Source organism: Castor canadensis, chromosome 3 (assembly GCF_047511655.1).
Source record: "Castor canadensis chromosome 3, mCasCan1.hap1v2, whole genome shotgun sequence".
NCBI classification, from domain to species: domain Eukaryota; kingdom Metazoa; phylum Chordata; class Mammalia; order Rodentia; family Castoridae; genus Castor; species Castor canadensis.
The window spans coordinates 85,832,316-85,854,545 of NC_133388.1; the positions used below are offsets into that span (position 1 = coordinate 85,832,316).

The 22,230-nt window shown below is 49.6% G+C and overlaps 2 protein-coding genes across 8 annotated transcripts; one reads left to right on the top strand and one right to left on the bottom strand.

Annotated features, from left to right (window-relative positions):
• Window positions 1-311: 311 nt before the first annotated feature.
• Window positions 312-8,786, bottom strand: Pck2 (phosphoenolpyruvate carboxykinase 2, mitochondrial). Its single transcript, XM_020164199.2, has 10 exons — window positions 8,560-8,786; window positions 6,208-6,453; window positions 5,553-5,737; window positions 5,267-5,470; window positions 4,698-4,885; window positions 4,235-4,397; window positions 3,792-4,010; window positions 1,557-1,694; window positions 1,177-1,272; window positions 312-937 (listed from the first exon to the last, which is right to left on the bottom strand). Exons 1-10 carry the CDS (start codon window positions 8,778-8,780, stop codon window positions 483-485), a joined length of 2,115 nt encoding a protein of 704 aa, XP_020019788.1. The 5' UTR covers window positions 8,781-8,786; the 3' UTR covers window positions 312-482.
• On the top strand, window positions 8,127-22,148 carry Nrl (neural retina leucine zipper). 7 transcript variants are annotated; one of them, XM_074068315.1, is made up of 3 exons: window positions 8,127-8,353; window positions 19,560-19,652; window positions 20,752-22,148. In XM_074068315.1, exons 2-3 carry the CDS (start codon window positions 19,587-19,589, stop codon window positions 21,082-21,084), a joined length of 399 nt encoding a protein of 132 aa, XP_073924416.1. In that variant the 5' UTR covers window positions 8,127-8,353; window positions 19,560-19,586; the 3' UTR covers window positions 21,085-22,148. The 7 variants fall into 7 exon arrangements, with proteins under 7 accessions (XP_073924416.1, XP_073924411.1, XP_073924412.1 ...); XM_074068310.1 differs by having other exon boundaries at window positions 9,650-19,967; window positions 20,752-22,147; XM_074068311.1 differs by having other exon boundaries at window positions 19,560-19,967; window positions 20,752-22,147.
• Window positions 22,149-22,230: the final 82 nt, after the last annotated feature.

The following is a 22,230-nucleotide window of genomic DNA, read 5'->3' on the forward strand; positions in this document are numbered from 1 at the left end:
TTTTGCATGTCTGCGTGGGACATCAAGAGTTTAGCCAAGGGCACTGTACTGAGAAGCTTGCTGAGGCACCTATCTTTTATTGTTTTTTCTTTTTTTGATGGTACCGGGGCTTGGACTCAGGGCCTTGTATTTGCTAGGCAGGTACTCTACCACATGAGCCATGCCCCCAACTCAGAGGTCCCTAGCTTTTTAAGACCTCAGGACATAGAGTGGATATGTCTTCTAGCAGTTACTATTTGTGTGACCCAGTGGTGATACTGGTGTTAGCAGGAAGCCTGTGATTTAGATAGGAAATAAAAACAGCACAAATATTGTCTAAAATAAATGAGCATCACTTATTATTGGACAGTGAGGGAAGGTCTGTGGCCTGGTCTCATGACACTCGGATGTTAATATCAAATTGCTCTTATTTTCTGCAAGTGTAGGGGTTCCCTATTCTCAGATAGGGATGTTATGCTGTCCTGCTAGTCTGGAGCCTTAGGTCACATTCTGTGCACACGTCCTTCCAGGGCCTCCAGCTCGGCCAACACCTCCTTGGGCAGGTCCTGGTTGACCTGCTCTGTCAGGTAACTCCGAATATCACGAACCTCCTGTTCCCAGAAGTCTTTGGGGAGTGAGAACAGCTGAGTGGTATCTATGGGTTTGAGACCACTGAGATCCAGGGCTCCCTCCTTTGGCACCAGCCCAATGGGAGTCTCTCGGGCACTGTCTTCCCCCTCTAACCGCCGGCAGATCCAGTCTAGTACCCGAGAGTTCTCCCCAAAGCCTGGCCACAGGAAATGGCCTGCCTCATCACGCCGGAACCAGTTGACATGGAAGATGCGGGGTAGCTGGGCCCCCTTGTGCCCCTCCATACTCAGCCAGTGTTCCAGGTAGCGCCCAAAGTTGTAGCCAAAAAAGGGCCGCATGGCAAATGGGTCATGCATGATGATCTTCCCTAGGGCGGGGAGAAGAATGGGTAAGGAATATTCTTTCTGGGAAAGAAAAGGGTACCCTATATCCAACTAGAGGAAGTTGGTTCAGTTCTGGGATATCCTAAAGGAAAGCGAAGAGAAAATGGGGGAAAAGGGAGAAGTGGGAAGGGGTGGGGCCGCCAAAGACTCTCCAAGTGGGCAAGAGGAGGGTCTAGCTCAGAAGGGGTAAGGAGGAAAGGAGCGATGGGGGATGTGTGCTCACCTTTGTGCTCAGCTGCAGCAGTGGACTCAGAGCGCATGGCACTACCCACGAACACCCCATGACGCCAGCTGAAGGCTTCATATACCAGGGGCACCCCTAGAACACCAATTCATAGGGTCACACACAGCCCTGTCCTTGGACTCGATCTCTGTCCCTTCTAGTGATCGTGACTCTCAGTCTTTCTCTCTCTCCTAAGGACCTCAGTTATCCCATTTCCAGACCCCATGTCTCCCAGAATTCTGCATTCACCAAGGGAGAATTCTGGAGACAGACTATAGTTGAGGCCGAGGCTCCCTAAGTTTTAAATACAGGAGGGCAGTGGGCCTTACTGTAGAGCTAGACCTTTTACCAGGAAGACACAGAGCCCACATGTTGTTTACCTTTGGGTCTGCGACCTCCAAAGATGATAGCATCAATGGGGACACCCTCTGGGGCCTCCCAGGCTGGGTCCATGATGGGGCACTGCCGAGCAGGAGCACAAAAACGAGAGTTGGGGTGTGCACAGGGTTCCTTGTCACCTGGCAGAGGAAATAAAATACCATCACTTCCAAGGTCATGTCCACACCCAATACACATCTACAAGTATACACACTCTTGCACAATCTCTTTTTGCCTCACTGGCTACCCACAACCTTGTGTGGTAAAGAACAGACAGAAGGGAGCTAAGACATCTTCCCCAAAAGATAAGGCTATTTATCCATAATGGTGCTGTCAGAGAGGAGTGGGAGAGGAGTGGGCTCATGAGCAATGGAGTTAGATATTGGCATAAGATATGATAATTTTTCTTCTAGAAACTGTTTATTTACAGAATTATTTCCCAAGCCTAAAACTGAGAATGTTACGTCAGTATTTCAAACAATTGGCTTTTTTCTATAAGCAAACCTGGGAAGACAGACTCTTCTGAGCTATCAAAATGTAAACAGGAATTGATTTTTTTTTTTCAGTACTGGGGTTTGAACTCAGGGCCTTGCTCTTGCCAGACAGGTGCTCTACCACTTGAGCCATTCCCCAGACCTTTTTGCTTTAGGTATTTCTTAAATAGGACCCAGGCTGGCCTGAACCTGGATCCTTTTATTTAGGCTTCCCTTATAGATGGGATGACAGGTGTGTGCCATACCCTGCTTTTATTTGTTGAGATGGGGGTCTTGCTAACTTTTTGTTCAGCCTGGACTTGATCCTCAACCCTCCCACTCTCTACCTCCTGAGTAGCTAGGATTACAGCTGTGAGCCACTGTGCCTGGCCAGATAGAAATTGATTTTAAAGCTAAGAGAGTTTTGGTGATTTCCCTGGGCGTGCTTAGGTCCTGGTGGAACGGTAGGTAGTGCTTGAGGAACTCCAACAGGGATATAACCTAGGCAGGTGTAATCTGGGGCACTCAGATCATCTGGCACATGGTCATCCAGGTGCCCTGGAGAGGGGTTGGGACCAAGTCAGTGGCACATATGTGATGCACCACCATGGGGCCCCTGAATGGGCACAGTACTTTCTCCAACTGGAGGTTGGCTGGTCAGATCTGGGGGGTGGGGAAGCCATGGAGCCAACACTCTGCAAATTCTGCCTTCCTTCTCAGAGAAGAGCCATCCTTCATTAGCTCCCAGTGCAGGACCTAGCACAGGGTATTTATTGTTCTGAGAATTGAAGCTGGGTACAAGATGCCCTAGTTATACCCGTGAATTTGGAGATGATGAAAGGGTTGGGAAACTAGCCTGTGGGGAAATATGAAGTTTCTTGGATTTCTCAGTTGAATGGGGAGGCTGAGGGACACTGTTAGAGAAAATGAAGGGTGATTAGACAAGGAGACTAACTGCTAGGCCCACCTGGCAAACTTGAATATAGGCTTCAGTGACTCCAAGGCCACCCTCCCCTGCCATGCTCTTTTTCAGTCCCACCCCTCAGTTTCTGGGCTCTCTGACTGCAACTGCAGAAGGCTACAGAAAGCTGATGGTCCAGAGTACAATGCTGGAGAGGGCATCCATGTAATGACAGGGTTGAGAAAGTAGTTTCTGAGAAAGAGTAAAGTGTTAGCCTGATTTAGTGTGGGAAAGGTGTTGGAGGGGCGGGAAGGATGAGAGTAACAAAGCTGGAGTTTAGACAGTGGCTATTATGCAGGGGACAGTGGAAGTCAGTGGCAAGAGGAGTGTTGGGCAAAGGAGGAGACGGACTTCCTCCTCCTTTCCTAATGGGACAAATGTCATGGATTATGTTTTGAGCTCAATTCCTTCTGTAATAATTTTCAAAACAGTCCTCCTACTTCCTCTCTTAAAAAAAAAAATCCAGCTTATAGTTTCGAGAATTTGCTATCTATTCAGGAGTGTGTTAACTCCCCTGTATGTATTATTTAATTTAGTCCTCCAACAGTCTCATGAAGTGAGTACTATAATAACTCCTATTTAACTGGTGGGGAAACTGAACGGAGGTTAAGTAATTATGCAAACCCCAAGACCAGTGATTGGTAGAACTGGGACATGAACTGAGATCTTAGCTGGGCCTGGAAACTAAACATTCATACTTTCCTGTGCTTCCCAGAACATGGTTGGGGGCTGTGGAGAAGGCTTTTCCATCATTAAGGTCCTGAGCCCCGGGGCCCATATCATAACTTCCCCCTCCCACATACCAGGTTTCCAGGGTTTGCCCAGCCAGGAAGTCACGGTGATGTCAGGTGGAAGAGGCTGGTCAATACCCTCCCAGTACACGCCACCATCGCTGGTCTCAGCCACATTGGTGAAAAGAGTATTGCTCTGGATTGTGGCCATGGCATTGGGATTGGTGATAGCAGAAGTACCAGGAGCCACCCCAAAGAAGCCATTCTCAGGATTGATGGCCCGGAGTCGACCTGTCAGGAGGAGAAGTTAAAGAAAGGAAGGACCAACCAGGGAACATTGAGATATGAGGCGAAGAAGGGACTGCTCTACCCTTCTTAGACCCTAGATCTGACAGTAGCAGCTAGGCCACCCGTGGCATGGGGCAGGGTGGGCTGTTCAGGTAAAGGTTCTCACTGGCAAAGCCCACCAGGATAACTGAAGCCAGAACCAAGAGTATGATCTGAGGGCCCCTCACCTTCACTGTCAAACCTCATCCAGGCGATGTCGTCCCCCACACACTCTACTTTCCAGCCTGGCAGTGTGGGCCGCATCATGGCCAGATTCGTCTTGCCACAGGCACTGGGGAAGGCAGCTGCCACGTAGCGCTTCTTCCCCGCAGGGCTGGTGATACCCAAGACCTGTGCATTGGGGACAGAGGGAACAGGAGGTTACCAGAGGTCAAGGCATGGTCTGCATGGGAAAGGACAGCTATGGGTAATGGGGAGACTGATGTTTATTCACTAAACAGGTACACTGCTCTGCTACAGGCCTGGGGGAGCAGTTTTCAGCAGTCTGGAGCCAAAGCTTCAGGCATTTGGAAAGAGTCCGTGCCCTCCAGCCTGGCACCTGGCAGGAAGGAGGCCAGGCTGAGGCAGACTGGCCAGGTCCCGTCCCTGCCCCGTCCCCCACAGCTGCCCAGTTCCTCACTAGGCCCTCACCAGCATGTGCTCCGCCAGCCAGCCCTCATCCCTGGCCAGGCGAGAGGCGATGCGCAGGGCAAAGCACTTCTTGCCCAGCAAGGAGTTGCCACCATAGCCGCTGCCGAAGGAGACGATCTCCCGTTGGTCTGGCACGTGGCCAATCAGGGTTTTTTCTGGGTTGCATGGCCACTGGCTCACCGGATCCCCTGGGGACAATGGGGTCATAGGGCTGCTGGCAGTGGCATCAGGAAGTGGGGTGTCGGGGGCTGAAGGGATCAACAATTGGCAGGAGAGATTCTTGGGAGTAGTCGCAGTACTCAGGCATGGGTGGCTAAAGCCTCTTGCTCAATACCTGTCATCTCTCATGCCTCTCTTGGACATGGAGACTGACTTTTCTCAATTTGGTACAAACTGCTCTCCAAACACAGTCTCACCCCCAGCCCAGATTGCTTTCCTGGGTCTTGGGAATTAGGCTTTCATTTCTGTCTTCTGACAGGTTCTCAAGGTTTGTGACTGGGTCTGATTTGGAGTTCCCTCTGTGTGCAAGAAAGCCTCTGTGTCCTCCTCTGGGTGGGGTAGGTGCTCACCTTTCCAGGTCAAGGGCTGGCCCACAGAGTGTAGACACTTGACAAAGTCACCATCTCCCAGGGCTTGAAGCACAGGAGTCCCCAGCCGGGTCATGATACGCATGCTTGCTACCACATAGGCTGAGTCGGTGAGCTGCACCCCGATGCGGGAGAGTGGGGAGCCCACGGGACCCATGCTGAATGGAAGCACATACATCGTGCGGCCTGTGGAGGAAAATGTCACTGGGATGAAGGGTTTCAAATCTGGTAATACCGTTAGTGGCCTCTGTGTCCCTGCCCTGGTTACCCTGCATGCAGCCTGGAAACCTCTCATCCACAGCTTGCTGGAACTCTGCTGGGGACATCCAGTTGCCCAGCTGCCCACGGGCCCCACCAGCTGGGAGGGGCACCGTGTCCCGCTGAGAAGGAGTTACAATCACCGTCTTGCTCTCTACTCGTGCCACATCCTTGGGATCTGTGCGGGCCAGCCAGCTGGAAGAAAAGGGGTTGTCAGGAAGATGGTGGCCACAGTCTTTGTCCCCAGATCCATTTTAAAGTCCAATTTTGACAATATGTTCTTTTGTTGGTCTATTTTTTCCCCCATCCAATTATATTTCAGTCCCTTCTTCTAGGCTTTGTCCCATCTAAGAGGTGATTTCCCAAGGCCCAGCCCTCTAGGGATCTCTGTCCCTGGCAAATGCTTCCTGAACTGGTAAGGAAAAGAAAGAAAAAAGAAAAAAAAAAAGAAGAAGAAGAGCAAAGGCTCTTATTTGTATCAGTTTCTTCATTCGTATGAAAATACCGACCAATCCCAGTTTTTTAGTCTGTTTCCCTCAAAGCTCCCATTCCTGTTCATTCCATTGGGACAGCCTAGTTATATTTAATTTTGTCTTGGTGAACCCAAAGTGACCTCAGTCCAAGCAGTGGCCCTTATCTTGTGTGCTGCCAGCCTCAGGGCTTACCAGTTACTGTACTTGGGGAGCTTCCGGATGAGGCCCTGCTGTTCCAGGAGGGCCAGCGTGGCAGTATTCTCAGCCTCACTCCCATCACAGACGTGAACGCTCTCTGGTTGGCAAAGGTGTGCACTGCGCTCCACAAAGTCTCGCACTCCAGCAGGCAACTGGCCCAGGTCTCCACTGAGCACCCGCAGGTTCTGGATGCCACGGTGCGATGACCAGCACCAGGGGCTCAGTCTGTGCCAGCTAAGCCTGCCAGAGAAGGACGAGGGAGGCGATAAGCCAGCTGTGTCATGGAGGATAGACACGTATACAGCATAGGATGGAAAGCTTGTGCCTTGGAGGGCATGCTAAGATCTGCCTGGGTGCAGGCACCACGAAGAGTAGGTCAGAGTTAGTGTGTGGGATGAATTCAGAACACACGCATCTTACGGCCTTTATGATGTATAATGTGAGTGTTTCCTGGTCAGCCAGGGACAGTATTGCTAAGGTAAAGCCAGATGAGCATAAAGGCACACAGCTGGCTGCAGATGTACACATGTAGGCATGCTGGTGTTATTGCGTGTACAGCCCATGCCCATGTTTCAATATGTCTGGTCTAGGTTTAGAAATGAACAGGTGTGGGGCCAGGGGTGTGGCCTAGCATGTGTGAGGCCCTGGGTTCAATCCTCAGTACCACAAAAAAATAAAAGAAAAAATGAATAGGTGTTCTCTGGCCCAAGTTGGGAAACTGCCCAGGTGAGAGTTTCATGTGCCTGATGGAAGCCTCATCCATGTTCTTTGCATTCACAAGTACAGTTTGTGTGTGAATGTTGCAGGACTAAAAGCCTCAAGCCAAGGACCTAGCCTGTGAGGTGGTATAGCCCTCTTCCTGTTCTAGGTTTCTACATCAGGTCTCTATTTCCCTCAAGATGTTTAGGACTCTTACACAGATATAGGTGAGGCAGCAGATCTCTGCTGCCCACATGGGTCAACAATTATTGTATAAAATGCTAGGTAGTATTTTTGAACTATGTGAAAGACTGAACATTGGGGAGTGAATGGTTGGGGTTCATGCCTCAATTCCCAAGAGGGCAGGGTCTCTATACTGTCAATACAGTCATGACCCTAGAAGCAAGGAACAGGTCTGTTCTGATTGGCTTAGACCCAGCGTGGACTGACCCTGATAGCAAAGGCCAAGAGAGGCCCCACCTCCCAGAAACCCACTGCACACCAGGATGGCACAAGCCTATGCACCCCCCCCCCAGTTGTCTTTCTTAGAAGTTTACATGCCTAGAGAGCTTTAGGGGTTGGTGGTAGCGTGGAACATAAGACTGCAAGAAGCTCAGATCTAGGCTGTAACCCTGGGGGAGAGAGGGTTCTCCTTTCTAGTGGAGATCATGGGCGTGTGAGTTTGGGTCTGGCTGGGGTGATTTCAGCCATCTGAGCAGTGTGACCCCAGGGGCAGGGAAAGAGGGTTCCTGGGACCTGGGTCTGATCCTGCCGGGGAGAGTCTTCCCTGAGCATTAATTTAAAAGGCACAGTCTTGACAGCTTCTTTCCTTCTGGGGGCTGGGGTTATTTCTTGTGAAGCCCCACATCCTCCTCTGGTGCCATGGGTGGGACCTTCTCCCTATCCTCCAGAGGCCACCCACATGGGATGGCCAAATAGAACATGTCCTGGGAGAGACACGGGGTCATTCCAGACTCTGGAACAAAAAGCTGGGGAGAAAAGGAGATAGCAGAGAAGAGGGGAGGCTGTAAAAGGGAAGGCCAGATAGGCAGGACAAGCCTAGGGCTCCAAGCTTGCACAGGGGAAGAAGCCAGCCATGTAGAAAGGACAGCAACTTGGTCCCCTCCTCCCATCTTGCTTCCCTCCCTTCCTAGGTGCTGGTCCCTCAGGCTCCACTGGGCTTCCCGCCAGGTTCCAGGCTGGGGGAGGCGGGGAATTGATGTTTACCTTCTATCTTCTTAGGGAACTCTGCGCTCAGGCCCCCAGGAGCTCATGCCCTTTGGCTCCACTGCCCTACTGCTCCTCACAGCACCTTGGGGAGCTGACTAGGAGTCCTCAAGGGGTCTGAAAGAACTACAGGGAAGGCCGATACACCAAGACGCAGGGCCGAGCAAGAAGGGGAAGAAGTTCTGAGAATGGCAGATGGAGACGGCGCGGACAGGCAAGCAAGACAGGGAGGGGTAGGGGCGGACGGAAACCAGAGGAGCCCGAGTGGCTGACTCGGGAGGCACGCACAGTCCTGAGGCCTGGATCGCGACTCAGTCGACCTGCGGGCGTCCTCCTAGGATGGGAAACCAGTGGGAGGCAGCCCCGAGGGGGCGAGCACAGCGGAATGTGCAGGTGGGCCCCGGGCTGGGGGTCACTCACCGCAGGCCGGGGCGGTACACAGCAGCCATGGCACCTGGGCTGGGGATGCAGGGTTGGCCACTGGAACCGAGCGGAGTCGGGGAGAAAAGGAAGGCAAGCAGGGAAGGAGGGAGCGCGGCGAAGCGATTCAACGCTGAGGCTGGGCGGGAGGCGCTTAAAGACCGAGGCCGGCAGCGCAGGGGCGGAACCAAGCTGGTTTTCTCCGCCCGCGGGCAGCCCATCCCCCGGCCCCAGGCTCCAGGCCCTGGCTCGGCTCTGCTCAGCAGCCCCTACCCTTCTTCGTACCTCTAAGCCCATTTCTCCCATTGGAGGCTTGGGTCCACCCCGGTCCCGCCCCCTTTGAGACCACGCCCCCTTATAGACCCCGCCCCGCGCTCGGCCAAGCCACCCTGTTCATGATGTAACTTTGTGGACTCTTGCTCCTGAAAGATAGAGCAACGACGACAGACACTGGGTGGCAAACAACCTAGGAATGAAGGGTGAGGCCTGGGGCGGGAACCCCCTAGAAGCTCAGAAGTTGGGCTTTGCTTTTCTAGTTCTTCCTAAGGACAACACTCCCAGCCTCAGGTTTTTCTGTTTTCCAACGCTCCAAAGCTAAGGTCCCCCTTATTTCCAACTCCTAAAAAAACGCTGTTTCTCCCCTTACCATGAAATTGGTGTAGTCTCTCTACCCCCAGGGACTATTCCTTGATTGTCTAATCTGGTCATTCTCTCCACACCCACCTGAGGAACTCATTTGTCCCTGCCTAGCTGCTATTATCTTAAAGTTCTCAGATAAATTTTCAAGCTGTCTCTCCATTCAGACATCTCTTCAACTTGGGTCCATTGGGGATAGATACAGATAGATAGAGAGATATAGATAGATATCACTCCAGATGACACAGCGCTTCAAATTCAACATATCCACATGAGTATTTGTACAACATCTCCCTGATTTTCCTTTGGCATCATGGGGATCTGACCTTGCTCCTCTTAGTTTAGCCAATTTGTGATTCCTCATTCTTGCGACAGTAATCAGGGATGGGCATGAGATCCCTTTCTGGGCTTTTTTGTTCCTGGAAACTTTGGAAATGAGGTTTTTTTCTGCTAGGTTTGCTGACCTGGTAGAATATAGGCCTGGAGCTGCTGCATGTGACACAAAATATGAACCTGCCTGAGACAGAAGCCAGCCCAGTGGAAGTAGAGCAGAAGAGCAGAAGGATGAAGAGCAATGGATTCCTGACTTAAATTATAGGAATTAATAACTTTATTCTCTTGCTCAAGCTAATTTTAAGTGGATTTCTGTTATTTGCAATAGAAACAATCTTGATTCTCAGATTACTTAGAGTTTTGTGCTGGAACATAGTGGCCAGAGGAGAGCTGGCCTCCAGCCGTGGGCTTGCAGATTGTCTCTATTTCTTCCCACTCAGGCTCCAGCATGTGCTCAACTTCATGTATACTTGGACTTCTCCCCTCTAGGCCCTGCATCTAACCTCTGTCCACACCCACCCTGCTGCAAACAGCTGCCTCTTGGCTGCTTTTTAGCCCTAAAGGTGTGCACCTTGGTGACAGCATCTCTGACCTTCTGAAGGTCATCATCTTCATAATCTTGCATGTGCTCTGTGGTTCCCTATTTCAATGATATAGGGTATTGCCCTAGAGGCAACCTGAATCCATCTGAACTATTCTTTTCTTATTCTCCATAGCTAATCAGATACCAGGACCTTTGGAGTTGTTCTTCTCACCTCTCAAATGTATGTCTATCCCATGACCACTGGGGCTTATCTCTTGCCTGTCTGCAGGTGATGGTTTCCATGTCCTCTTGGTCACCTGTCACTCAAACACCAACACCTCACTCTTTACTAAGCCACTCTCCACCCACCCAACATATAATCTCACTCTGGAGAGTTAAGAGAGGAATACTTATGGTATGGATAGTAGATTCTAGGCCCCATGCAAGCAGTTGTGCATTCATGACCTCATTTAGTTTCACCACAACTCTATTTTATAGATGAGGGTACTGAGCCTCAGAGAGGTTAAGTCATTTGCTCAAAGTCACATCTGGTTGATAGAAGAAATGAAATCGCAATCCAAGTCCTTCTGACTCTAATTTCCATGGTTTTTTCCCAATTGTAATCCTATACTGTTCTCTTGAATCATCATTTAAAAAATTTGATCCTAGGGCTGGAGGTGTGGCTCAAGTGGTAGAATGTCTGCTTTGCAAGCATGAAGCCCTGAGTTCAAATCCCCAGTCCCACCAAAAAAAAAATTAGGTCTTAATACTCATAGGATTAAAATTTCTTCAGGGCTTCCTATTACATGGTATCCAATGTCCTCCATAATCTGGCTGCTATTTATTTAGCAGCATGACATCCACCTCTCCACTTGCCTTCTTTTCTCCCACATACAGGGAAGGAACAAAATTTTTAGTGTTGTTTTATCTTATTCCCCAGCAGTATTTGGCCTATATTAATCACTTAATAAATGTTGGTTTGAATGAAGGAATGAATGAGTCCCACATTTCCAAATTCTTCTCTTCCACCGTTACTTTCCTCTTTAGCTTTAAGCAGACTGAGCAAGCAGCTCTTCTCAGGATTTCCTTGTGTTGCTAATTCTCCCTTAATTTACCACACTCTTCATGTTCAGTTCCCCGCCCCCCCCAGCCCCCAGTCTGTTTCACCAACTGGCACAGTGTCCAAGGAGTACCACCAGGGGGCAGAGTGTGACCACCTTTGCCCTGATCTGTGGGTTTTTTTTTTTTCCTTTCTAGAGACCTTTGAAGTGTCAGACCCCCTGCAATGAACACCTTAGTGCTCTGTCTAGACCCCTCTTTAGGACTGTGGTGCCCATTGTCTCAGCAGCAGCTGAGTATTGGCTGTGGATGAACCCAGTCCCCATTTATTTGAGTCCCCACTTGTCTAGGACACAGTGGGGGGGAGTCCTAGAACCACAGATAGCATCAAACCCTACAGAAACTGTTTTTCCTATACATTTATGTATATACCTATGATAAAGTTTAATTTGTAAATTAGGCATAGTAAGACATTAATGATAATTATTATAGCAATATACTGTAATAAAAGTATCACAATATCTCACTGTACTATATTTATGCTTCTTGTGATGATGTGAGATGATGCAATGCCTACATGATGAGATGAAGTGAGGTGCTATGATGTAGCGTTAGGCCACTGTTGATCTTTGGATGATATATCAGAAGGAGAATCATCACTATTCTTGCACCTTGTGGCCATTATTAAATAAAATAAGGGTTACATAAACACAAGCACTGTGATAATAACTGAGATGGCTACTAAGTAACTAACAGGCAGGTTATATATATAACATGATACACTGAACTAAGGGATGGTTCATGTCCTGGGTGGAACAGGGCATGAAAGTGTAAGCTTTCATCACACTACTCAGAATGGCAAGCAATTTAAAATCTTGATTTATTTATTTATGGAAATACTATTTAATATTTTTGAACTGTGATTGATCACAGGTAACTGAAGCCAGGGAAAGTGAAACTGTGGATAAGATAGACCCACTATACTTCTTTGAGCACTATCTGTGGCTACAGGGAGCTGTCATGCCAAATGCAATGTCTTTTCCTCAGAGGCAGTGTATTTCTGGTTATTAGCTGTTATAGGAGTACAGAAGCCTACTGCCTTGCCTCAATTTGTGACAACTCTGAAGGTCCGTCCCAGCTCTGGAGTGCCTATGGGATCAGCTGATTGCAACTACAATGCAATTCAACTTTTCCCTCTCTCCAGTCCCGCTTTGCTAACTCCCTTTGGTAAGCCACTGTATACAAGTGAAGATGGGCAGATGGGAGGGCTACCTGTTTGCATACAGAGCCCTTTACAATCCAAGATGACATCAGGGATGGAAAAATAAGTACTTCCAGTTGAGTGCTAGTAATCAAAAGCTGCCTCACCTTGTACCACCACATTCTGGTACAATTACCAGCTTAGGACACCTCCAAACGCAACCTGGATATTGTGTTAGCCTCCCAGTCTCACTCTGCTTCCACTGTTTCCTCCTCTGCAAACACAAAGAGCCTAAGTGAGCTTTTCACATACAAATCTGATCACATCACATCTGCACTGACAACCCTTTAGTAGTTTCTCATTGGTTTTAGAATAAAGCCCAAATCTTCTGGTGGCCCACCAGGCTCTGCATGGTCTGGCTCTGCTTTAACCTCACTTATTACCAGTCTTCTTCCTTTCTGCTGTCTAGCTATAGTGTCTACTTCTTTCCTGCCTGGGAGCTTTTCATATGTCATTCCTGCAGCCTGAAGCCCTCCAGTGACCTGGAGGTCAAGGTCACATATTTTGTTTTTTAGTATGGTCACTTTTTATTCACTTAACTAGTTTCAGTATGTGACTTCCTTAGGCAACTCATTCCTGCAATGCCACAATTGCCTCCTCCCTGACTCCTTGTATTAGAAGATTACATTCATGAAATGGTGCCTGTTTTCACAGCCCTCAACTCAGGTAAAAGGTTTTGTTCATGCCTGGTCCCACCTACTCAGAAGGCTGAGGCAGAAGGATCACATAAGCACAGGAGTTCCAGGCCAGCCCAGGTAACACTGTGATACCCTGTTTCAAAAAGAAAAAAAGCACGGGGGTTGTTTCAATGTAGGTGCATCTCTGACACATGTAAGTAAGGCCTGGGTCAAGAATACAAATAGAGACTCACAAAACTCATGTTTAAATATTTAAAATATAAAGCTCAAGTCAACAAACTGAGCTTTATATTTTAAAAAAGAAAAAGAAAACTAAAATGTTAAAAATGTTTTATTTTTCTCCCTTGACAAATGGAAAACTTCATAATGGTCTGGAAGGCTAGGTTCAAATTTAGATTTTACTTGGAATCCCCAGGGTTCTAAATGAGAATGGATGGTGTGAAGTGAGGCAGCTTTCAAGCACTGTCTCTTAGCTGAAACCAGTTCTCTTCCCTCACCTGATACCATCTTGGGCTGTGAAGGGCTCTGCAAACATGTGGCCATTTGCTCACCCCAGCTCTATCCACAGCCTCCTACAAGCAGCCACCCTGTGGCCACCCTTCATACCCAGTAGAGTGGGCCTGCTGTGGGAGAGAAAACCCAGAAAAGGGTCCATGTGGGCTCTGGAAGTCGTCTTGAGCTTTTCCTTGGGCAGGAAATTCCTAGACATTTAAGTGTGGTTCTGGGGTGCCTGGGGTATGCAGCAGAAGCATTTGGAGTTCTCACACTATGGGATGGGTGGGACTCAGCAGGAGGAAGACCAGCATGACGCCTTCTAAAACACAGGGACCAGGGCAGAGGCGTTCTTGCCTGGGCCTAAGGGCAGTAATGTGTTGTTTCTGTTTCATCAGTCTGCAAGCTCCCTGAAGGCAGGGCCAGCATCAGTCTAAATCACTGAGATATCCTTTATGTCTGACAGAGTGACTGGTGCAGAATAGGTGTTTAATGAATATTTGTCAAATCAGTGTAGGAGCCACTCCCAGGAAGAGCTTTGAGAATTAGGACCTATTACCAAATGTCTAGACAAACAAGAGTCAGAACTAGGGTGGTCACACCCGTAAACCCAGCACTCGGAAGGCTGGGGCACGAAGATCATGAGTTTGAGGCCAGTCTGGACTTCCAGACTTGAAGGCAGAGGAGGTGAGGTGGCATCCTGGAATGCTGCCTCTGTGTCATCTCTCCTTTCTCTCTCTCTCTCTCTGATGACAGGGTCTTGCTGTACAGCCCAATCTGGCTTAAACTGGAGACCTTCCTGCCTCTGCCTTCCCAGTGTTGGGATTACAGGCATGCACCACTACTCTTCCTCTTTATTATCCAACTTCTCTAGGTCTTGTGCCTGTCTGGGCCTCTTTCTCAAGATCTAGCATTCTCATGTTCACATCTTTCTACATTTTTGTCCTTTGGCCATGGCTCTTCCTCTGTGGCTGGACAATCTGCCCATTCTTTTTCCTTCTTTCCTTCCCTCCTTCCCTCCTTCCTTCCTTCCCTCCTTCCCTCCTTCTCTCCTTCCCTCCCTCCATCCTTCCTTCCTTCCTTCCTTCTTTCCTTCCTCCTACCTCCTTCCTTCCTTCCTTCCTCCCACTCCCTCCTACTCTCTCCCTTCCTACTCTCTCTTGTCTTTCCTCCCTTTTTTTTTTGAGACAGAGTCTCACTGTACAACCTAGATTGGCCTGGAACTCACTATGTACCCCAGACTGACCTCGAACTCTCAATTCTTCTGCCTCTGCCTCCCCAGTGCTGGGATTACAGTTGTCTGCCACCCTCTTCAGCGCTGTTCCCTCTCGTCTACCACTTTTGTTCTTCTAGGTCCTTGCTCCTATCCACCTTTCCTGTTGTCCTTGATTCCCTTCTTGGTCCTCTCCCCATGGCTCTTTGCTCATCTCTTTCATCTGCCCACAGCCTTTGTTTCCTTGAGAGTGCCTGACTTGTTCCACCCTCTGTGATTCCTTAGCTACTCTCCTTGCCTTCTTCTGCTGCTCCATCATTTCTAGAGTCCACCCTGGCTTCATCTTTTTCATCTTTATTTCCCTGTCTCCACGTGTCTTTGAGTCTTTCAGTTTCAGTATCTATTGATAGTCTCCAAGTATCCCCATCTTGGGATGGGCTCTGCCTCCTGGGTCCCCACTGACTGGTGCAGCCTCTTCTCTCTGTGCCCTTGGTCTTTTCCTCTGGCCCAACCTGAGCCCAGCCCTCATTCCCTCGACCCCTTTCCCTGGTTAGTGCTGCCCAGTCTGAGCCCCCGGAGGCTCAACTTGCCTGAGCTTGTTTAGTCTGACTCTCTTAGCCCCTTAGCAGCTTAGCCCTCCCACCTCTCCTTTGAGCCCTCCAGTAAACAAGAGGATCAGGGCAGACCTGACAGCTGCCCGGTGGGGGCAAGTGTCTGGCCAGGCCACCTCAGGCATGAAAAGGAGGAAGGAGGCTGCATTCAACATGTCCTAGTCCTTCTTCTTTCAGAGAAATTCTAGTGTTTCTTTCCTGGGCATCCACCTTAAAGCTACATTCCATGTGCTTGTGTATGGGATTTTGTGGCTCCATGATTTTTGTTCCCATTTTGTGGCTGGTTCCTAGGCCTTGAGTATTTTGTTTCTTCTGAGAAAATAGCACAGGAGCACAGGATACAGGTGAAGAGAAGCCACAAAAGAGAATCCTGCCTCCAGGATTGTACCCAGTAGGCAAACAGTCTATCACTAGAGCCATGCCCCCTCTCTTTTGTATTTTTGGGATGAGGGTATCAATAACTATGCCTGGTCTGGCCTCAAACTCACAGGATCCCCACATCCTGACTAGCTGAGAGTACAGGTATTGTACCACCAAGCCTGGCTTAAGAGAAACATTTCTACTTGAAATATGACAGTGGACTCTGCTCCATAAAATGAAGGCCCAGGTATGGGAAGACAATGATGTCATCTGATCTAGGTCTTCTAATATGTGTGGAGAAATCACGTACTATAGTTTAGATCTTAAGTGTTCCCCAAAGCCCATCTCCCTGAATTGGCACTATGGAGAGGTAGTGGAAACTTTAAGGGGTGGAGCCTAATGGGAGGTCTTCTGGTATGCCTTGGAGGGGGATGTGGGGCCTCCACCCCTACATCTTCCTCTCTTGTTCTTGTCTCACCCATGACGTGAGCTTTACTCCATTGTGTACTCCTGCCATCATGGGCTGCCTCACCACAGGCCCAAAAGCAATGGGTCAATTGATCATGGACTGGAACCTCCAAAACTTCCCATCAAAATAAATTCTTTATAAGTTGATTATCTTGGTATTTATTATAGTAATTATGTTAGTTTTTGTCACCATGACAAAATATCTGAGATTAATTTCTCTCACTATTCATTTAAAGGAGGAAAGATTTATTTTGGCTCACAGTTTCAGAGGTTTCAGTCCATGATTGTTTGGACCCATTGCTTTGGGCCTGAGACAAGGCAAAACATCATGGCAAAGAGCACATGGCAGAGGAAAGATGCTCAGCTCAAGGAAAGAGAGAGGAAGGGGACAGAAACAAGATACACCCTTTAAACGTATACCCCCCAGTAAAGTAGGCTCTACCTCCTAATAATCCATTTGATATGAACCGATAATTGATTAACCCATCAATGAGGTTAGTTCTTTCATGATCCAATTACCTTTCAATAGTGCCATGAGCTGGACACCAAGCCTTCAACACAGGAGCCTTTTTGAGAACACTTCATACCTAAACCTTAACAGGAATGGAAAGCTGACTCACACAGCATGGCAGGAGAGCATGTTTGAGAACCAGTGCTTCTCAAACTTCAGTTTGTGTCAGAATTGCCAGGAGGGCCTGTTAAAACATTGATTTCTGGGTCCAGCACCCAGAGTTTTTGGTTCAGTGGGTTTGAGGTCAAGTTAGAGAATTTGTATCTCTAACAATTTCCCAGGAGATGCCGAGGCTACTCACCTGGGAACCACACTTTGAGAACCACTGTCTTAAATAATCTGCATCTATTAGTTATTGCCTAACCCTAACACCTAAGGCTGGGACCAGATTAATTTCTGTAACTGAGGACCCTTAGGGCTGACGGACCCTCAGGTTTCTCTAAGAGTTGGAAAAGAACACCTATTAACCCAATGGTTAATGAGTCTGGGTGCCTTCAGAAGGTAGGGAATAGCCTTTAACTCCTGAGTTCTATTCTAATACAGACCCTATTTAAACAGCTTCGGACAGGTTTAAACATCTCCTTGGCTAATTCCTAGTATCCCCGTTCCAACTCCTACTGGGGGGATGATAGCTCTAAGAGGTGTTAGGGGATTAGGCTGAAAATGTAGGTCACCCTCTAGCCATCTGGGAACCATGATGAATGAGAGGAGGAGAGAGATAGAGACACACACAGGGAAAAGGTGAGAGGAGGCAGAGGTCTTGTGAGGGCAGTTACAAAAGTATATCTGATGGACTGGTAGTGATTAGATTTCAATGTCCTTTGGTGGCCCATAAGGGAGTCGAAGAGTTCCCCGATTTCTCTTCTCCTTCTCTTAAGGTGGGCTGCACCTCTGGGGCTGGATTATTAAGAGTGAGAGATTGCCTGGAAAAAGTTGCTTACCTTTATGACACAAGGGTTGTGAGGGAATAAGGCAAATCAAGGTGAAGGTGGGGCAGAGGCAGAAGAGCGAGGATACTTGAAAAAAGGAAACAGACCCAACAGACTAGGTGAGAGTGGGTTTGAGCGAGCTTGTACTTCCCACAGACACTGATGAGGGGCCCAGAGCCTTGGAAGGTAAGGGTGCTGAAAGCTTGTTTGACCCTCTTTCCCAACCCCAGGCTTTGAGTGGCTCAGGATTGAGGGTTGTGTTCACATGGAGAGGTGGTGTTTGGGGCCAATATGGCTCTATATTGGGGGAACCAAGTACATGTGAGTCAGACCATCAATGAGGAACTTTCTTGGGGGAAGACGTCCCCTCTCCTTCTTTGAAATCAGGCATACTTGTCCTCTCCTCTCCATTACTCTCAACCCCACAGGCCAATGAGCTATGCAAATGATCCCTTTACCTCATTGGCTGAGGCCTGACAACCACAGATGATCTCAGAGAGCTGGCCCTTTAAGAGTGCCCTTTGGCTGTGTCCACAGGACCCTTGTTCTAAGCACAGGGGCACCAGGCATTGCTCCATGGCATCTCCAGTCTCTGGGGAAGCTGTGCCTGCCTGGCTCTGACGCTGACCACATCATCTCTGCTATCCCTAAAGTAAGTATACCTGGGGCCTATCTGGATGCTAGGCCTCTCGTGTAGAACCCCCTCCTCCAATACTTGTCTGCTCTCTGTTGTTTGTTTTCTAGAATCCTCACGCTTATATGTCCGACCCCACTTCTTCCCTAGCTGCTATCACATCAAAAAGTTAATCAACCTGCCCCACTTACCTTGTCTCTGCAAGCCCACTTCTCTCTGGACATCTCTCTCAGTGTCTCACCATTTCCTTCCTGCCAAGGATGAGTCCCCTTCAGTTGTGTCTTTGCTTCCAACCCCTCTGTACTCTTAGGGGCAAGGAGCTCCATAGCAAGGGCAGGAAGAGAGGCCTTGGCCCTCTTCCCACTTCTCTGGTCAGAGCTTGGGAGACTGAGATGTGGCTGAAAAGAGGTCTATTTAGACTTGGGTCTACCTAGAGGTCTACCAAGAAGAAGTCAAAATCTAACTACTTCCTGCCATGCCTCTTCTGTGGTCGGGGGTGAGGCTGCTGGAATTGGGAGATGGGCTCCTGCTGGGACTTCCAGATTGGGAAGTATCTCTGAGGTCATCTAGTCAGAGATTCCTTACTTGAGCATGTGCTCTGTGGTTGATAACAGAGAGGAAGGAGGGAGGGAGAAAAGAATAGAGGGAGAGAAAGAGAGAGAGAGAGAGATCCTGTGTCATAAGTTTGGGACACTCTGTGTTGAAGTTGAATAGATGGTTTGCTGAAGGACTTCTCAGATTAATATGCTCTTGTGTTTTATGAATCTGCATGAAGTGAGGATAGGAGGCAGCCCTTCCTAAAATTATCTGAGCACCAACCCCTTCTTAGGTACTTCTCAGAATTACTGTTCTATAGAACACACTTTGGGAGATTTTACAAAGTCTCTCTACCCTCAACGAACAGAAGAGGTATTGCTTGTAAATGGAATGGTGCCTCTGGAGATGACAAGCCATGTCCCAGCACTAGGGTTGGAAGCACTGCCATATCGCTTTTGTTTTCCATAGATCACAGAGGCAGCAGTAGGGTGAAAGGCTGTGCTGTCCTTTCTCTTCTTCAGGCCTTCAGTTGCTTGTGGCCTGTCAGGAGCCCCTGCCACCTGAAAGGTTGCCTCCAGCCTGGAGGTGACTATGCCGAGAACAGGGCTGTGTCATCACTCTGGCTTTCCAGAACTCTTGCTCCAGGGCATTTGGACTTGAGAACAGGGCTGTGTCATCACTCTGGCTTTCCAGAACTCTTGCTCCAGGGCATTTGGACTTCGAGGGAAGACAGGTTCAGTGAATGGGGATGACAGGCAGCCTTTGTGTGTTCCAGACCTTTCCCTTTTCTTGCAGGTTCACCTCTGCTAGCCCAGTCCTAGAATGGCACTGCCCCCCAGTCCCTTGGCCATGGAATATGTCAATGACTTTGACTTGATGAAGTTTGAGGTAAAGCGGGAGCCCTCTGAGGGGCGATCTGGACTCCCCACAGCCTCACTGGGCTCCACACCTTATAGCTCAGTGCCTCCTTCACCCACCTTCAGTGAGCCAGGCATGGTGGGAGTCTCTGAGGGCCCCCGGCCAGGTCTGGAAGACCTGTACTGGCTAGCCACCATGCAGCAGCAGCTGGGGGCTGGGGAGGCCCTGGGGCTGAGTCCTGATGAGGCTGTGGAGCTACTGCAGGGTCAGGGCCCAGTCCCTGCTGATGGGCCCCATGGCTACTTCCCAGGGAGCCCAGAGGAAACAGGAGTTCAGCATGCCCAGGTGAGTGACCTGTTGCTGAAGAAAAAGGTGAGTGAAGAGAGGAAGGAGAATTTCTGGAGAGGATTATGGACTGGAAAGAAACAGGGCAGGAGAAGGGAAGAAGGGCCCTTGAAAGAAATCAGATAGACAAAACGACATTGTATTTTCAAAATGAAGAGAAATGAGTAGGCTGAATCATGAGAGACACGGAGAAGATTAGAAGAGGACCGAAAGGGGACCGGATGAGAATTAAAGAGTTTTGGGGAGCAAGCCATTTACAAGAGAGTAAACAGATACATGGTGTGTGGAATGGAGCCCAGCTGTGGTTGAGGTTGGCCTTTTCAAGGCTTCGTGCTTCCCCAAGGCCCAACCTTCTTAGGACGGATTGGGATTCATCCTATTAATTATAGACACAGACGGGGGTGTTGAGGGCATTAGGACGTAATCCAAATCTTTTGCGGGTCACAGGATTGAGGGCTTCAGGACAGGGAAAAGTGGCGTGTTGGCGGGGCGGGTTCTGTCTGGTCCCCTGTGGGCTGCTGAGGGGTGCGCAGCGTTTGGGTGCGCGTTTCGCTCGCCTCTGCCTTTTAGGCACTTCGGGGCGTGCCTAATGCGGCGCAAGTCGGGTAGCCAGGGCCACTGGGGCATGGCGGGTCCTGGGATGGGGTGTGGACTGAGATAAATTCTGTAGAAGAGCCAGCATTCAGGTAAAGGTGGGAGCCTGGGGAGAGGCTTTCCTGACTCAGGAGCAGTCTGGCTTTGGGACCTGGGTCTAGATCCAGATCCCTGCGCTCTTCCTCCGCAGCTGGCTGAGAGGTTTTCGGATGCGGCGCTGGTATCCATGTCTGTGCGGGAGCTAAACCGGCAGCTGCGGGGCTGCGGACGAGACGAGGCGCTGCGGCTGAAGCAGAGGCGCCGCACGCTGAAGAACCGCGGATACGCGCAGGCCTGTCGCTCCAAGCGGCTGCAGCAGCGGCGCGGGCTGGAGGCCGAGCGCGCCCGCCTGGCCGCCCAGCTGGACGCGCTGCGGGTCGAGGTGGCCCGCCTGGCTCGGGAGCGCGACCTCTACAAAGCCCGCTGTGATCGGCTGACCTCGAGCGGCCCGGGCCCCGGGGATCACACCCACCTCTTCCTCTGAGCCGCTGGGGCAAGGGGGTGGGGGTATCGAGGTGGTTGAGTGGGTGGCACCACATAGGAAGAGGCTGCACCACCCACTGAATCGCTACGGGTCGCTCCCTGGTCCCATTACACTCCCTGTATGACCATACAAAGATCTCTAAACTTCTTAACCCTCATGGCCTGCCCGAGGTTCGATGCTGGTCATTTTCTAGGAGATGGGTTCCCTCCCCTCTTCCAGGCCATAAGCCCGCAGGAGTAGCACACTGAGCTCTGCAGGAGTCAGCCAAGTGTGGATGGGCTACGAATGGGAGGAGAGGGAGTGGTGAAGCCCTCCCCTCAGTTTAGTTGTTAATTCAAAGTTTTCAACCTGTAGTGCACTAAGCAATGAGGCTGTATTTTCACTAAAAGTCTTATAACTTCCCCATTTAGGATCAAAGCATCACCAAGATTTCAGCTCCCAAAAGATAGACTATGAACTCCACCCAAGATGCTTTTGCCTGTCCAATCCAGTGGTCTCCAGGGTCCAGAGCAGCACAGGCCTGAGGAATGAGCCCTGGGGGTGGCTAGTGTGGGCTGGAAGAGAACTGTGGACAGGAGTTTACAGCCCTCAATGATAGTCCCACCTCTGTCACAGGATCCCTCTGTTACCCTGGACAAATTAACTGCTCCCTTGGGCCTCAGTTACTTCCATCTAATTGTCAGAATTGTCTGATGTTCTGGCATCTCCCCAGTGAGCAGGTTCCAAAGGTTTCCCCACAAGGCCTCAAGATGGCCTCACCAAAGAGACATCCTGTCCTGCCCCAGCTTCCTGGCTGCAGCCTAGGCAGAGATAGAGCAGCCCAGGTGGGGAAGCATGGCTTCTCTGGGAGCACTCACTGGCGCTGCTGCTGCCTTCAGGCTGTCTCAGCCTTGGAACGTACAGAGGGGGCCCCTGCTACATCCTGCCTCTTTGAGGGCCTAGGTGAGACTTCCCAGAATAACAAGGAACTGAGAGTGTGCAGCTCTTGTGAATTAAACTTGAAGTCCACATTGAACTCTAACGCTGTTGGCTAAATGTTCCTGCAGTTTAAGAAGTGTTCATTTTCTATTACTGCTTTACTGTTTCAGGCTACTGTTTTGCGTGTCCATGTGTGTTTGTAGGGGGTTGGGGGGTGGGGGGCACAGA

What these genes read in the sequence shown, in the direction of transcription:
- Pck2 (XM_020164199.2), bottom strand. Translation starts at nt 8,780, where the DNA reads ATGGGCTGCCCGCGGGCGGAGAAAACCAGCTTGGTTCCGCCCCTGCGC. An exon ending in CTCCCCAAGTACAGTAACTG is followed by an intron (nt 5,738 to 6,207) that starts GTAAGCCCTGAG and finishes CTTTTCTTCCAG; the next exon opens with CTGGCTGGCCCGCACAGATC. An exon ending in TGCTGCAGCTGAGCACAAAG is followed by an intron (nt 938 to 1,176) that starts GTGAGCACACAT and finishes TCCCCGCCCTAG; the next exon opens with GGAAGATCATCATGCATGAC.
- Nrl (XM_074068310.1), top strand. Translation starts at nt 19,587, where the DNA reads ATGGCACTGCCCCCCAGTCCCTTGGCCATGGAATATGTCAATGACTTT. An exon ending in CAGGAGTTCAGCATGCCCAG is followed by an intron (nt 19,968 to 20,751) that starts GTGAGTGACCTG and finishes CTTCCTCCGCAG; the next exon opens with CTGGCTGAGAGGTTTTCGGA.